This window comes from Sorex araneus, chromosome 2 (genome assembly GCF_027595985.1).
Source record: "Sorex araneus isolate mSorAra2 chromosome 2, mSorAra2.pri, whole genome shotgun sequence".
NCBI classification, from domain to species: Eukaryota; Metazoa; Chordata; class Mammalia; order Eulipotyphla; family Soricidae; genus Sorex; species Sorex araneus.
Window position 1 is genome coordinate 79154277 of NC_073303.1, and position 17214 is coordinate 79171490.

General features: G+C 37.9%; 1 protein-coding gene across 1 annotated transcript in view; it reads right to left on the minus strand.

Moving 5' to 3' along the window:
- Positions 1-17214, minus strand: part of PREX2 (phosphatidylinositol-3,4,5-trisphosphate dependent Rac exchange factor 2) — a 298055-nt gene that overhangs the window by 15755 nt on the left and 265086 nt on the right. The window contains 1 exon segment of the mRNA XM_004602407.3: positions 3682-3784. Coding sequence (XP_004602464.2) covers positions 3682-3784 — 103 coding nt within the window.

The following is a 17214-nucleotide window of genomic DNA, read 5'->3' on the forward strand; positions in this document are numbered from 1 at the left end:
CCCTGTTAACCTTTATATTAATCTCTATCCTCTATCTCCTTTATTCTTCTATTCGTTATTTTAATTTCTAACAGTCAGCTAATTAAACACTATAAAAAGCACACATATGGAATCTGTAAATAAAATTATACTTCAATAGGATAAATTATGCTTTAAAAAGTTGCTTCTTCCTATAAAAAAAGTGAATATAGGAGAATATTTTATTCATTATTTTGGAAATTTTTCTATGTTGTAACACAAAATGTTAACAATTTATGGAAAACTGAATGTAAATTGTTAAAAGGCAAAAGAGATGGAAAGGTTAGACCTTTGATTCACTCTTCTGTTCCAATTACCACATCTGAAGTGAGTAAGAGCTGGTTTTCAGATTGGATCTCAGCCATTAATCCTACTGCCCACAACTGCTAAATTACAGTAGAGATAAAACACAAAACTACACTGAAAAGTATCCTCTGTGCACCCTACAACCCAATTTCTCTAAAGAGGATCCGGAGCTCTCATCTTTCACAAAGTTGTAACAGATGTTTCTACATTTCCAAACCACCTGCAGAAGCTGTAACTTGGAGTAGAGAAACAGAGAGGAAGTTACTTATTCTTAAGTATTTAATAAATGAAAAAACAGGAGAAGAATGGAATAATAAATATTCAAAACAACTATAAGAAATAGTTTTTCTTATATTTTTCAATATTTTAAAATTATGTTTTATACATGCAAAATATGTTTTTACCAATACACACAAACATATAAGCTGCTATGTATGTAATATTTTAAAGAGGTTAATACCAGTTAAACGATTCATTAACTGGTATTAATCAATTTATACAGTTAAATATTTTTTTTACTTTCTCACTTTTTCTATTCTATTTTATCCATCTCCAGTTTTAGTTTTAGGAATTAAGATTTTTGATTTAAATTTTGATATGTTAATCTATAAAGCCAACTCATATTACCTCTTTTTAGTTTGCCACAAATCTTAATTTTCAAAGGCTCTTCCATGTCTTACCACAAATTTACTCTAACAGCCAAATGAACCAGAAAGATTAATCTTTATGGTTTAACATCCAAATCCAAATCTTTATATGAATAATCACAAAGTTACTTTAATCTAATTTTAAAAATCAAATTTGTATATCCACCCAAATAAATCCTTCCTATATCTGCTGGCATTTGCAACTGTATTTGCGCTTTTCCAGCTGAACTGCACTGGTTCATATGCTTTTTGTGGCCCTAACCTTTACTTAGTGAATCCCTTCTGGATCCTAGTTTTCAAGCTTCAGCCCTGGGGTTCGCAAACTAAAGCATGAAGTCATGTGTACTCCTTATACCTAGTTTCTGAAGATCTCAGGTCTGTGCTGACCTCACCTAGATTTTAATTTTGGTTTGGCTGACATTCTACAATATAATCTTGGGAGCAATCCTCAGGGATTTCCATGTTTGCTGAGAGTCACACACTATTCAATTTTTAGTAAATAAAGCAGCTAATTACAAAGGTGTATCTTAAAATATTAAGTCATCATCTATGGGACAATTCAAATCAAGTTAGCGGGTAAAACACATTGCTAAATCAATTTTTTACGGTCACCCTGAGAAAAGGTGTACGGATATAGGAATAAAGTGAAATTTTCCAACTTGTTTACAGTTGTCTTTTCTGCTAGACCAAGCACATTTTCTTAGAAAATGGGAGTTGGTGCAATTTTGTTATTTATTATAATTTATGTAACATGCTTACAATAGTGTTATTCCTTATGGTTTTAATGTACAAGGTTACTGCATAGACTGGAGTATTATTTTTTAATATTACCATTTTGTAGAATACTAAGGGTCAGATATCTAGATCTATCACTTGAAAAATATGGGTTACTGAACAGTTACTTCATTCTCTCTCTCTCTTTTTTTGGAGGTGGGGTAGGTGAGCCACATCTGGCAGTGCTCAGGGCTTACTCTGACTCTGCACTCAGGGACCATTACTGGTTATGCTTTGAGGAACATATGCAGTGCCAGGGATTGAAGTTGGCTCACTTGCATGCAAGGCAAGCACTTTATTTATTTATTTATTTATTTTTTTTTTTTACCTTTTATTTTTTTATTTATTTATATTTTTTAAATTTTATCACCATGTGGAAAGTTACAGAGTTCTCAGGTTTATGTCTCAGTTATACCGTATTCAAACACCATCCCTTCACCAGTGCCCATATTCCACCACCAAAATCCCCGGTATACCCCCCGCCCCCCACCCCAACTATATAACTGATGAATTTCACTTCATTTTCTCTTCACCTTGATTACGTTCCATATTTCAACACAAAACTCACTATTGTTGTGGGAGTTATACCCCCAAACAAGATAACCCTAATAAGGAAGCATTTGATAATTAGTTTTCCATTAAAAGATTGTATGTTTTCAGGTTTTAGAAAAGGTCGCGCGGTTCGGATGTGTCCCAGTCCCGAATCCTGGAGCCGTGTTAGTTGCTGCTCAGTGTCGCCAGGGCTCCATCTGGAGAAGTTGTGATGGCGGTACCTCCTCCTTCCGGCTCCCAGGTGTTGCTGGTCCCAATTCGGGTCTGGAGCATTTTCCGGGCCGCGTTGCTCACCAGAATGCCTGCTGCTTCTCTGTTGATTGTGGCAAGATGGCGCTGAGGGTGGGTCGAGGGCGTGACTTCCGGCGGCTGGGACCACTTGGAGTTTTGGGCTGGCGCCGCCCCACTCCAAAGGCAAGCACTTTAGCCCTTATACTATTGCTCTAGCCCTATTCTCTCTTTAAGTGGTTTAGTGACATAAAGACAAATGACTGCTATTATTCTTGTAAAAAAATTATCTTAGGGATCTTCTTTATCTTTGAATTAGTGAACAAACTTCTTGGCACAGCATGGAATTCTCTTTGGGATCTCCAGCAGTAAGTAGGATCCTCAGGAATTCATTTCCCCCATTTCCTTTCTTTATTATTGTGATGACGCGGGGTCATACACAGGCTTGGTTGTAGTGCTCAGTAGGGGTCATGAATCTTGTTGCTGTGCTTCTACATGTGCTTGTAGGTGTCAGTCTCTTGGCCACAGTACTCACCCCTCTTTTAGTTGCAAATGCAACTTGAGGTCTCAGACTTGCAAGGTCTCAGACTTGAGGTCTCAGACATACAGCACTGAGCCATCATAGATTTCCAGTAGCTTCCTCTCTTTACTTTCCTCCTTTCCCCCAAGCTATTCCTGAAGCATTAGAAAATCACCATCAATCTGCCTTCCCACAAATGGCATGTCCTTTCATAAACCCAAACCTGATCAATTTGCCTGGCTAGCTCCCTTCCTTCCTAAGGCCACCCCTGAGACACCTCCTTGCAGGCTGTTTGTGTTTCTCAGGGAAACCTCACGGAGATGTCTAGGTTCTATTACTCCCTTGGAATGAGTGTTTCTCATTCACAGCTTCCCTTTGGGACTAGAAAAGCATCATCATCACATCTGGACACCTGTCAGATACATGATCACATGATCAATTTTTAAAAAAGGGGGTGAGGAGGATTAAAAAATAAAAATTCTTTAAAAAGTGATTGAGCCAAAATGCATCTGAGGCCCTGAGCATGATCCCTAGCACAGCAAGAACAACAAAACACACGTACACAAACATACACAGACACAGATACAGACAGACAACACACATACACACACACACACACGCACACACACGGCTTACCTGCTTCCTCATTACATCTGTTGCCTGCATAATGTAGCGAGGGGGCAGTCCGTGGCTTCTGGCAAGGATGATGGCTTGCTCCAGCGTCACACTCAGTGTACACCTGCGTGCAAAGGCCAAGGCAAGTCAAACCACATAGGTGCTTATTATATTCTTCAAGACCATCTGAGTTACTAATGAGGGGGAGTCAAATGTGGCACCACTGAATCTGTCTTCTCAGAACTGTTCACTCTTCCTTGCTTATCTCCAACCCTGTATGTGATACCTACATATTAGTGATCTTGCCAAGTCTTCCCCATATTAGTCTTTTATTACAGGGGCTTTAGCAAAGATCTCAAAAGGTGGAGGGAAACTTATTTTTATTCCTCTAATTCCAAAATAAAAAGCTGCTATCCAACAATCTAAATGACTAGAGAATGAAATGGTGATTTTCTACACAGAAAAGTAGTTTCAAATATGTTATAAGACACGGGATGTGACTCAACACTAGAACACATGCAAAGCAACTGCCTAGGTTGATTTTGTTCAACGCCAGGAACTGATTAACAATTTTAATGCTCAGGGCTTACTCCTGGCTCTGCACTCAGGAATCACTCCTGGTGGTGCTCAGGGAACCATATGGGATGGCAGGGACCCAACCCTGGTTGGCCACGTGCAAGGCAAATGCTTTGCCTGCTGTACTATTGCTCTAGCCCCAACAACAATTTTCTTAAGTTCAAAAAGGTAAAAATCAATTGTAGAGGTACACTTCTGGGGTCCAATTTAAGTATTTAAATAAAAAAAAAGCCATAAAACTGCTTAAAAGATAGCTTATACACAGAAAATTAAATAAGCAGAATTATAAAAGAATTATCATCAGTATTATTTTTCTTGATAGTTGATGTAACATATAAGATATTAATATTTTCCATTCAGTCCCACATACCAATAATTAACAGTTATATATTTTAAGAGAATTTTTTAAAAAAATTTTTATTAGTGAATCACCGTGAGGTACAGTTACAGACTTACAAATGTTCATGCTTGTGTTTCAGTCATACAATGGTTGAGTGCCCATCCCTCCACCAGTGCCCATTTTCCACCACCAATGGTCCCAGCATCCCTTCCACCACCCCCACCCTGCCCTCCCTCCACTCCATCCTGTCTCTGTGGAAGGGCATTCCCTTTTGCTCTCTCTCTCTCTCTCTCTCTCTCTCTCTCTCTCTCTCTCTCCTTTTGGGTGTTATGGTTTGTAGTAGAGATATTAAGTGGCCATCATGTTCGGTCTATAGTCTACTTTCAGCCAGCATCTCCCATCCCGAATGGGCCCTCCTAACCACCCTTACTTAGTGAGCTGCCTTTTTTATCTGAGCTTTTTATCTGAGCTGCCTTTTCCCCCAGCATAAAAGGCCGGCTTCTAAGCTGTCGAGGAACCCTCCTGGTACTATAAGAGAATTTTTTAAAGGTGGTATGTTTTCTAAATAACATTTATGAAAGTTTTAAATTGAAACTTTATTTCATAAATTGAAAGTTTCATAAATTGAAAATTCTTAAGTTTCAAAATTTGAATTGATTTTCAGTGTATCTGCAAGACAATTCAGAATTTAAATATAAACTTGGTGATTGGTGAGGTTTTTGACTAAGTTTGATACATTAAGAAATCTATTTTTATGTCTTTTCACATTTTTTTCCTTAACAGTAGCTCCTATTACCTATGATTATTTCTTAATATTTTCACATGTAGGCTCAGAAATATTTTAAGGGGTACTATTTGCTTACAATTCTTAAAATGTTCATTACTTTTAGATTTTTTGTTTACATTTAATAGTAATGGAATTTTCTTATAGCTTTTATTTTATAGGTATTTGATTAGTGTTTTCTCTATATTATTAAATTTACCCCTGTAGCCTGACATTTTATTCATGTATTTTCTAGATCTGTCTAGTAAAAATGAAAGTAAGCTCTCAAAGAAATTGCTGATATATAAGGAAAATCTAGCTCATTTATCCTTGTTATAAGGCTATATGACAGAAGTTCAATACACTTAATAAAATTTGATAGATAAAATAAAGAAAAAAGCAGAAGCATTTAAAACAGTACCAAAATAATTTATAAAGAACCTGCCAAACTGCAAATATATTATTATACATAATTGCATTCTAAGGAGCAACATTTTAAGATCCATTGGCTGTTAAATGACTTGAAGAGTAGCTTCCTCATTAACATTAAGAGAACTATTTAAAAAACATTTATAACACATCTATATTCAAAGAGGCTAAAAAGCTTTAAAATCAGCTCTAATGATGTATATCATTTGTAAATATTTAGTATGAGCCTGGCAACATATAATTGCAGTTTTACAACTACTTACATGCACCAGTATGCCAATGGAAGCTAAGAATATAATTGACAGTTCAGGTTTTAAAAAATCAATTTTTTACAAAGCATTTAATTGTCAGCTTACTTTGACAGACCATAATTCTTTTCTCCTCCTTAAGGTCTCCTCTACTTCAATTTGAAATTCTTAGTTCTTATTGATCCTAACACTTTAATCAATAATGCGCATTACACCAGCTGAAGGAAGCTAAGAAATATATTCTTCTGATAATATTGAAATATGTCCTTTGGGTAAGCATGACAGCCTCCTCATACCACTCATAACACTTTTAACTGTGAAGGACCTTTAACAGAAGCCTATCATTTTTACCCATTTTCTTAGCTTATTTAAAATAATTCATGTCTCTTTATTCAGGGATGGAGAGATTATATAGCAGGTAGGGCGTTTGCCTTCCAAGCAGCTGACCTGGGTTTGATCCCTGGCATCCTATATAGTCTCCTGAGCATGCCAGATGTGATTTCTGAGCACAGAGATAGTAGTAAACTCTAAGCATTACTGGTTGTGTCCCTCAAATTAATAAATAAATCAATAAAATAATTCCTGTCTCTGTACTTCCACTGTAGTAAACAACAATGTAGGAGCAAATTACCTACCTGAAAACTGAAAATATTTTATTGTGATCACCTGATGATCAACATGGCCAGTGAACACATTCTCTGACAGGGAACCTCATAGTACCACTTGTCTAAAATCGATCAGGCATATACATTACCTAATAGAAAACTCAACTTTAAAATAGTATGTAAATGCCCAAAAGTAGAGAGAGAGTAAGAAGAAAGGTACCTGCTGTAGAAGCAGGGGGTGGAATGGGGTAGGGGTGGCGGGAGGGATACTTCCAACATTGGTGGTGGAAAATGCACACTGGTGGAGGGATACGTGCTTGATCACTGTGTGACTGAAACTTAATCATGAAAGTTGTAACTGTACCTCATGGTGATTCAATTAAAAAAATGAATATGTGGGAAGTGGGAATATAATACAATGGGTGGGGCACTTGCCTTCTATGTGGCTGACTGGGTTTCATCCTGGACCTCATGTGGTCCCCTGAGTCCTGTAAAGAGTGATCCCTGAATGCAGTGCCAGGAATAAGCCTCGAACACTGCTAGGTGTGGCTCATTATCTAAAATTGATATGTGCATTTTCTTTCAAAATATATGTATTTTGTCTATATATGCCTCATCTTTTGTCTTTGGGGTGCGGGTTCCAAGTGGTCCCCAAGGGGCTCCTGGGCAACTCCCAGAGACTCTTGCCCAATGTGCTGAGGGCTGGGGCTAAATAATATGGTGCAGCTCAGGCTCTGCAGTGCCTGGGGCCGCCTGGCTGCTCAAGCTGTCAGGGGAAGATTCAAGGCTACAAGCTTGTGATAAGATGATATGTGGCATTTGGTGCCAGGAATGGAACCCAGGTCTGGAGCATGCATGATCCCTGTCCGATTTCCCCATCCCAATATTTGTTTTTTCCTACTAACTGTTGTGCATCTACTAATTAGGACCTGAGATTAATTTGGAAAAATGTCACTGTCACTGTCATCCCATTGCTCATTGATTTGTTCGAGCGGGCACCAGTAACGTCTCTCATTGAGAGACTTATTGTTACTGTTTTTGGCACATCCAATACACACGGGTAGCTTGCCAGGCTCTGCCGTGAGGGCAAGATACTCTCGGTAGCTTGCCGGGCTTTCCGAGAGGGGTGGAAGAATCGAACACTGGTCGGTCTCGTGAAAAGCAAACACCCAACGGTTGAGCTATCGCTCCAGCCCTGGAAAAACGTAAAAACTGAAAACTTGAAAAAGAGACCATCAGATCCACATGGAAAAATGTTGCCTGTATTTGATTCACATTTGCTCTATCCAATTTAGGGCAAGTGTAGAATGCACAGAATTTCTTTCTCCCAAATTAAGAGAGTGAGAGCTGAGTAAGAAGTTCACAAGTTGGCTAACAACGAGTCCTTATTTGTCTTGGAATTTTTTTTTAATTTTCTCTCAACAATTTCAATCTGAATGTCAAGCAAAATATATAAATGCTGCAGTTTAATTCTGGCAGTCTCTGAAAAGAGTCTAGACCCGGAAAATGATTTCTCAATGGTGCGGAAAGTCAGGTTTTACAAGAGATAATTTGATTGCGTAGGTTCTTCTCTGATTACCACTTGAGAATGATCTGATAGCCCTGGGCAAGGGAATGAAGACAGAATATCAAAGGTTGAAGCTCCTAAGCAATTTCATTCAATATGTGGTTTCTTGTATAGCAGTACTGTATCCTTTCTAACACTCTTGGTTTTTGCATTTGAGATGAAATTAAAATTTAAATAAATCTGTATTTTTATTCTATCCTGAAAGATATGAGCTTTCAAAATTTTCAGCTTCAAGTTATAGTATTATTTAAAAACTTTTAGATAGCCCTTTTTTCCTGGGAATTATGCACTACAAAAATAAAGGTCACAGAGTAGAGTTTGTCTTTTATAAAGGGCAAATATATATGTGCAGTAAAGAAAGTTATTCCATAATTTCATATAGACATTCCAAGTAATGGGTAAGCTTAGGGCAGACTCCTGAGGCAGAAACTTGACAAGGCTGCAAAATTATGCAGAATTTGTGAATGTCCCTATAGAAAGAAAAAGGGAAGGGTCACTATGCCTGTGCCTATAATGAATAAATCTTTTTGACACTTCATATTGAAAATGGATCCCATATGACCCATATTTCAAATAATTTTAGTAAGATAAACATAACCTGTATCTAATGGGTCCAATTTAAATTTGAAAGGCAATTTGATTTAACAACACTATGAAAATACCACGAAGAAGTATCTTCCTACTCATCCATCCATTCATTCTTTCAATGTATAATTTTTGAGTTGCTTTTTCTTACAAGTACTCTTTGAAGGAAGCAGAAGTAGATTCACTGATAGAAAATTTTAAAAGTTGTTCTTTCAGAGCCCCTTATTTGTGTGACCTTAACGAACTATGCACATAGTCACACGCTCTTACAAATTCACAAAATCTGTAACCCAACTTCCCTTTCTTATAATATGCTCAAAATAATCATGGCTAATTCTCAAAATAAGTTAAAGAAAGTTGAATATAGGGTTTGTTTAAACTGGTTACTAAAACCTATGTGTATTACACTTTATAGAAAGATTAAAACAATATTTGTTTATAGAAATGGATCCAGACAATTTGTAGAAATGGATTCCAGATGATTTCTACTACCCACTGTGTAAGCTCACTTGATGCTAAACAGGAGGTGTAGGGCCCAAGGTAGCAATAAAATATATTTATATAACTCTGGAACTAGAGTTATGTGTGCAGGAGAAACAAGGATGGACATATATAGAAATGGAAGCTACTCTGTAAACTTCTGTTCCAAACACTATGTTTCATTTGCTAAAGAATTTTATTAAAATTTTTATATTTGGAAGACCGGAGCGATAGCACGGCAAGTATGGCATTTTCCTTGCACACAGCCGACCCGGATTCGATTTCTACATCCCTCTTGAGATCCCGGCAAGCTACTGAGAGTATTCCGCCTGCAAGGCAGAGCCTGGCAAGCTACCCGTGGCATATTCGATATGCCAAAAACAGTAATAACAATTCTCACAATGGAGACATTATTGGTGCCCACTTGAGCAAATCAATGAAGGGGCGATAGTGCTACAGTGCTATTTGGAAGAAATTTTAAACATACAAATCAGTATTATCCATGCTGACTTAAGAGACTTTTATAACCTATCTCATTCTTAAAATAATTCATTAGTCCTACTATACAAAAATACTTTTTCTATTCTTCACAGAAACATCACTGTATCACTGTCATCCTATTGTTTCTGATTTACTCAAGTGGGCTTGAGTAACGTCTCCATTTGTCCTAGCCCTGAGATTTTAGCAGTCTCTCCTTACTAGTCTTTTACTAAACAAAAAAGGAAATATTTGTTAATAAATTTAAAATCACTGTCTTCCCCCATGTAGAATTTTATAGGATGGTCAGAGCCTGATGCTTATTCTAGCTGTGAATGCTACCTGTATTGCCTTATTTTCACCATCCATTATTACAAGGATGCTGTCTTTAGCCTTGGAAACAAGAGCAAGAAAATTTCCTCAGACCAAATGCATCACTTATGTGTAAGGATAGCCTAATCTCTATTACTTTGCTAATATGTTTTATAAGAATTCCAGGCTTATATACTTAAAAATTTATATTTTAAATCTTACAGATCACCGTATCACTGTCCTCCCGCTGTTCATCAATTTGCTGGAGCAGACACAAGTAAAGTCTCCATTGTGAGACATATTACTGTCTTTGGAATATCGAATACACCACGGGTAGCTTGCCAGGCTCTGCCGTATGGGCGGGATACTCTCGGTAGCTTGCTGGGCTCTCCAAGAGGGACGGAGGAATCGAACCCAGGTTGACTGCGTGCAAGGCAAACACCCTACCTGCTGTGCTATCGCTCCAGCCAGATAAGAATCTTAAAATGGGAAATGATTCCCCTCATTCTAGAACGGTCTATTTTGACTCTTCTAATTGAAAGTCAAATGTACTATCCTGATTCAAGAGATCATCACCAACAACTCATGAGGAATCAAATCAGCTGTGGTTCTCTCTTTATTAGACTGAAGTTACCTTGGCAGCATGCAGATTTTATAGAGAAATATTGATCATCCATTTCAATTTCAAGAAAACAAAGTTATGCAATGAGAGGGAATACCAACTACTACTGGTGCCTGCTCGAGCAAATTGATGAAAACTGGGACAACAGTGCTACTGCTATTTTCATATCTCTGTTTTTAAAAAATATATACAGAAGCTCTTTTATGTTAAGTGGAAAGCACCAGTGATCTGCTGATCCTGCGCCTTTCGGAACACCAAATGAACTTCGCTTTGGGCAGCAGCTTAAGGCAGTTTTGTTTTCACGATATTTGATCCAAAGATACATATTTCTTGTTAAAAAATAAATGTAACTGATTCTGCTCAGGTGAATAGCATGGTTATTGGAGGTGGACTTTCTGCTCTGGGTCTTGGATCTGTTAATAATTGTGCATTTGGAGCAAGTTACTTAAGTTCCTAAAAATCTACCTTCTGATCAATAAGTTGATATACTGATAGCATATGCCTCAGAGTATAGTTCTGAGGAATATATGTAATAGTTCATATCCAGTATTTAGTGCGGATTATAATACGTAGTAAATTCTCAGCAAATGTTAATGGTTATCATTAATACCACTACCATTACCACCAGCCGCACCAATAAACTGAGTTTATTGGTTTCTGAGTTGATTTTAGCCTTCTGGGTTCTAGTATTCCTGAAATTATAAGCCTCTCGGGAATTAAGTCATTCAATTCTGAGAAGCATTTGCTGGAGACTGATTTAAAAATTACATGCATTTTTTATGTGTGCCAGTGATACTATAGGTGTATATATATTTAAAAACCAAGACTCATCTATATTCTTATTTGCCATCTATTTGCTTATGAAGTGTTAAATAAATTCAATGAAGTAATAAAAATTATAAATAAATAATGAACAAATTCAGTGAATTAATAAATGCATCGTAGGAAAAATAAATATTAGCTAAACAGAAACTCCCTTTCTGTGGTTTATAAATTGAATATTTTTTCCTTTCATGATCAGTGGTTGGCCTTTCCTATTTTCTAGGGTTAACTAGTCCGCTATAGTGTTTTCTGATTTTAACATCTTTGAATGATCTTAGTTGTACTGGCAAATTACATATGATATAACAATCATTCTTGTGTTAATTATATTCTCAGTTACTCTCTTATCAAAATTGTTTAGAATTTAGGAATATTTTCTGGGCTCAGAAGGAAACAGTTGGAACTCTGACAAAATCAGTCATTTCATGTTGAAAGAACCACAGTACACACTACACAGTACACAGTACACTCTACAGTATACTCTTCTTCTCTAAGGTGGTTTGAAAAGTGAGCAGCCACTCCTCTGAGTCCCTTCAGTGAAAAAACAATCCTTTATGATTATCTTTCTCCTGTTTAATCTCATGAACAACCCTTAATGATTATCATTATTAGACAGACCTAGTAGTATACAATACAGCTATCTGTCTGTCTGTCTCCAGCATGGTCTGACTGTCAAGACCTCAGACTGTGGGTGAGGTCAGGCCCTCTCATTTCTAACCACAGCTGGTGTAGCAGTGCATGTCACATGGCCATGCTTCAGGAGTTGGTTTTTTTTTTCTCACCTCTTTAGTTAATGAGCAAGTAAAGTAAATAAATGCAAGAGGCTAGTTTTATTCAAGCCCTAACTTTATGTCTTCATTTAAACATGAACTATTATTTTCTTGACACTAGTCAAGGAATATCCTTAAATCCAAGGGTAATTGGTTCTGCTGTTCTTAAATGACTTTCTATACATGATCAAAGAATTCTGAAATATTATGTCTGAAGATGATCCACTGTTTTATTTTAGTTCATACAGCTCTGAGGCACTGTCTCTAGTATTTTTCATTTCTCTTTTATCCTGTTAATTATTACAAAGTTTCTCCTATTTTAGTAGAGTCTCTTGCCTGCACACCTGGCTGTCTTCCCCGGGGCCCCTCGGAGGGGATGGGCTCCAGCTTCCCTTCCCACCCTGAGCAGAGGTCCCAGCAGCCGAAGACCACCGGAACCTAGCTACAGCCACGCTCGAGGCCCCTCTCCACACGTTCAGACAGGCTTTACGCATGAAGGTACCAGCAGAGGAACTAAGGTGTGTGTAATCCCATCAAGGCCAACATCCAGAGACTTAAAAGCAAGCTCCCAGAAGCGATATCTTGTAGCCTACTTCTCCCTCTGGGAGAAACTGGCAATCTTCTGAGAGTTTCCTGCCCACATGGGACAGCCTTGCAAGCTTCCCATGGTGTATTCATATTCTAAAGCCAGACCCTGAAAGAGCCTCCAGTGTGACATTGTTGAGAGGGCTGAGCCGAGAGAGACTTCTAAGATCTCAGGGAAAGAACGAATGGAGAGTTACTGAGCCCACTCGAGAAATCGACTATTACCGGGATTTCGTGATTTTAGTAGGATTGACTGAGTCATCTTAAACAGATTCATTTCATATTTCTAGTTCTGCAGTGAAGATATGGATTCTTTATACTGTCTGAATAGTCAACAGATTTTCAAGATATTTTATTAAGTCTAGGTTTTAAAGATGATGCTTTCACATATATTGTACGCTTATTTCTTACCGTATCTTCATTAGAATGAAATTATTCTTATTTCACAAAAAATTTCTGAGACAAAATGGTAATATTACTGCCCTACAGCAAGTAAGTTAACATTTTAAAACCCAGCTTCCTGATTCAAAATCCAGAACTCTCTGTTATTCCCAAATCACATCACGTAGAACACTACATCAAGAAAATTCCAGCTCCCTACATCCATAATTCAACAATCACTGTATTGGATTCAGTGTTTATACTTTAAATGCATTGTTTGAGAGGGATTAATTTAGCTGATCCAAACCACTTTACTCTGAATGTAGACCTCATCATACTAAAATATGGTCATGATTAAAAAGGACCTAGTTTTAAAGAATGCTAAGCAAGAGTATTGGCTGTAAAGTAATGAAGCAGTAAGAATAAACTTAAGGGAAATTGTGTCCCTCTGTATTTCAGATTTGCATCTTTCTATGTAAAATGCACTATTATGTGCAAAGAGTGTTCATTCCCGCAGTGATCTCATTTATTCTGACTTCTAATTACTTTTAACTGGTGAGTACAGAGCACACTGTGAATGTCTATTGACAACTAGAATAAAGCGCCCGATTGAAGAAACAAATTGTTTAATGTTGCATGGTGATATTTTCCCTGCTCCCTTTTATTACCTTACACTAAGGAAGAATTGTACACCTGAGGGCTAATGCAATGTGTTAAATACAGATCAATCCCAACATAGCTGCTTTGGTTCGATTCAGACAGTGTCTCTGCAAAAATTAGTCTGGGAAGCCAACTGCTGACCCATGGATCTTCCTCAACTTTGTCATCTTAACAATATATTAGTAACAAATGAAAAGCTTGGGAGTACTGCCACAGGGAGCAAGACTTTAAAAAATATCTATGTCCTTGCTCTCCTGTAACTTTTCTTAATAAAGAAATGCACTTTTCCTAATAAATGTACTTTTCTTAATAAAACACAAATAATTTTATGTTCAAAGAAGAAAGACAATTTGTTTTCAACAACAAAAAATTCACTTGTATATATACACACGAAAAATAAGTATTTACACTGTCCATTTAGGAAATTTTGAATGACAGTCTAATAATAGCTAAGATCCAAAAGCCAGTAATCATCCAAACAAGTTTCCAGTATATTTTGTAGAAATAAACTCTGCATGTCTACTGGTGCTTTCAGCATAATACTGTTATTATTACTATTATTACTATCATTGTATCTCTGTCAAATACAGTAATAATAAAGTATTTCCATTACCATGCAGGATTTCTGAACATGTTAGTCTGAGATAAGGGGTTAACGAGTATTCAGGAAAAAAAGCAGAGATGGCAGGGAGATCAGGAAACTGTGGAAAAGAACTGAACAGAATGCAGAAGTGATAGGCAACAGCTGGAGAGAGATCCGATGGCAGGAGCACAGCCAAATTGAATACTCCACTCCATATATCGTAAGGCAAAAAGCAATCAAGTTTAAGGGAGCCATTTCAGCATTGCAAGGGGAATTAGACATGAAATTATCATTAAAGATAATAGAACGTTCTATTGCAACATTCAATAGCCTCTGAAAGTTTGCAGTGTATACCTTGAAACCGAGACTGAAAAATCAACTGCTAGCAAAAATATTGTGCATTCCCCCGTATTTTCTTTGTGTTATTTTCAATTTGGGGGAAAGTTAGGAATCAAACTCAGGGCCTCCTCCTCCACCTCCTCCTCCTCCTCCTCATCATCATCATCATCCCATTGATCATCGAATTTCTCGAGTGGTCTCAGTACCGTCTCCATTTGTCCTAGCCCTGAGATTTTAGCAGCCTCTCTTTACTTGTCTTTTCCAATGATGCCGCACTGGAGGCTCTTTCAGGGTCAGGGGAATGAGACCCAGCATTTTCACTGGTTTTGGCATATGAATACAGTATGGGGAGTTTATGAGGCTCTCTCATGTGGACAGGAAACTCTCAGTAGCTTGCCAGGTTTTCCCAAGCAGGCGCTTCCTCGAGCTTGGTTTTAAGTCTCTGGATGTTGGCCATTGATACACGGCACGGGGGGCAGTCCCTGGGTGTGACCACCTAGCTACTGGAAAATGGGAAATCTGGGTGGAAGAGGCCCAGTCCTGATGGGAGCAGGCTTGGAGGTCTCAGCCCCAGGTCCCACACACCTGGGTTCCTCTGCCGGTTCCTTCATGGGTGAGGCTTGTACGAACGTGTGGAGAGGGGCCTTGAGCATGGCTATGGCTAGGCTCTAGAGGTCTTCGGCTTGGGGAGCTCTGCTCGGGGCGGGGAGGGAAGCTGGAGTCCATCCCCTCCGAGGGACCCCGGGGATGACAGTCAGGTGCTGGGGCAAGAGACTCTCTGTGTGCCTAGTCCCTGCACTGCTATTAGAAACACAGTAGGTGTATTTGCTTTGACATGGTTTTACTGCTGAGGTTAATGCAGAGGCAGCTTTTCAGAGATGGGGAAATGAGAACTAAGGCATTTGAGGAGCTACCTAGTATGTGAAAAATATGTATGAAAATGAATCAGCTATGTGTAAGTTAGGAATTTAACTAGAATAGCCAGTCAGGATAACCCAACTTCTCCACACTTCACATTGGTCAGCACGAATCCTTTTGCTGATTTATCACATTTCTGTTTTATTTGGAGGGTATTTGATGGAATAGTTTGGATACCTATTCCAATTACGAAGTTTTTCAACACTGCCGCTCTGTTCCCATTTTTCTTATATTATCTGAATGTTCTCCTTACTTCTTGTAGGAGTTTTGATGACATCAACATTAAACATCAACTTTGTGAATTTTATCCCTCGCCCCCATTTTTTGACGTGGTACTGCACTTTTTTTTTTTCTGGACCTGGCTATCCAAGACATACATCAGAACTCTGAATAATTTCTGGCTGTTTTACTAGGACGTTCTTCCTCTTCTGCCACCCTCACAGGGCCCAAAGTAGATAGGGAGTTGGAGGATAAGAGGATATTCATATACTACAAGCTCCTTGGTAATCCTCTGTACAGCACTTTCATAGCTGACAGCTAATTATTCTCTTATTACACTTCTATACCTTTTCCTAAATATCGCTTCCTTGTTCTTAACAATGTGGGGCTAGAGAGATAGCACAGCAGTTGGGCTTTCGCCTTTCACGCGGCCAACCCGTGTTCGATTCCTCTGCCCCTCTCAGAGAGCCGGCAAGCTACTGAGAGTATGGAGCCCGCATGGCAGAGCCTGGCAATCTACCCATGAGTACTGGATATGCCAAAAACAGTAACAATAAGTCTCTCAACGAGAGACGTTACAGGTGCCTGTTCGAACAAATCGATGAGCAACGGGATGACAGTGTGACAGTGTTCTTAACACCTAATGTGCATTCCCACAAATTCTTAGCAATATTTTGAAGCCAGATCACATACATCTCTGTGAAGTCTTTTCTGACAAGGTCCCCTTCTCTCTCCTTGCACTTAATAAATACAATTACATTTATTTTATGTTTAAAAAGTAAATGTAATTGTATATATACATCATGTTATTCTGCACAAAACATCTCATTTCCGTCTCCACCCAGTCTCAATTAACTACTATTTAAGTCTCTCCTTCCATTAGTTTAGTAGAACAATAGCAATTTCTATATATACCCAATTGTGAGTTGGATATATTTTGTCTTTCTTCCAGAGCTTTGTTGTTTTAGTGGTCTCTCTTCTAAATATTACAATATAATTTTAAAAACATTTGAACTGGAAACCTAGTATACTGGGATCATGAGTTAAGAAATAAATACATTTCTCTTATTTAAGTTAGCCATCTTTCTAGTGATTTGAAATTCAAGTGCTGCTTTTAAGACTTTCAAATAACTTTTACATGCACACAAAAATGGAGATATTTAAAATTTATATTTGACTATTGTCGTAATTAAGTTTTCCTCAGTCTTAAAGGCTAACCTACATATATAATCCCCATGAGCAAATGCCGTATGTGAAGTTGCAGAGCGGAGAA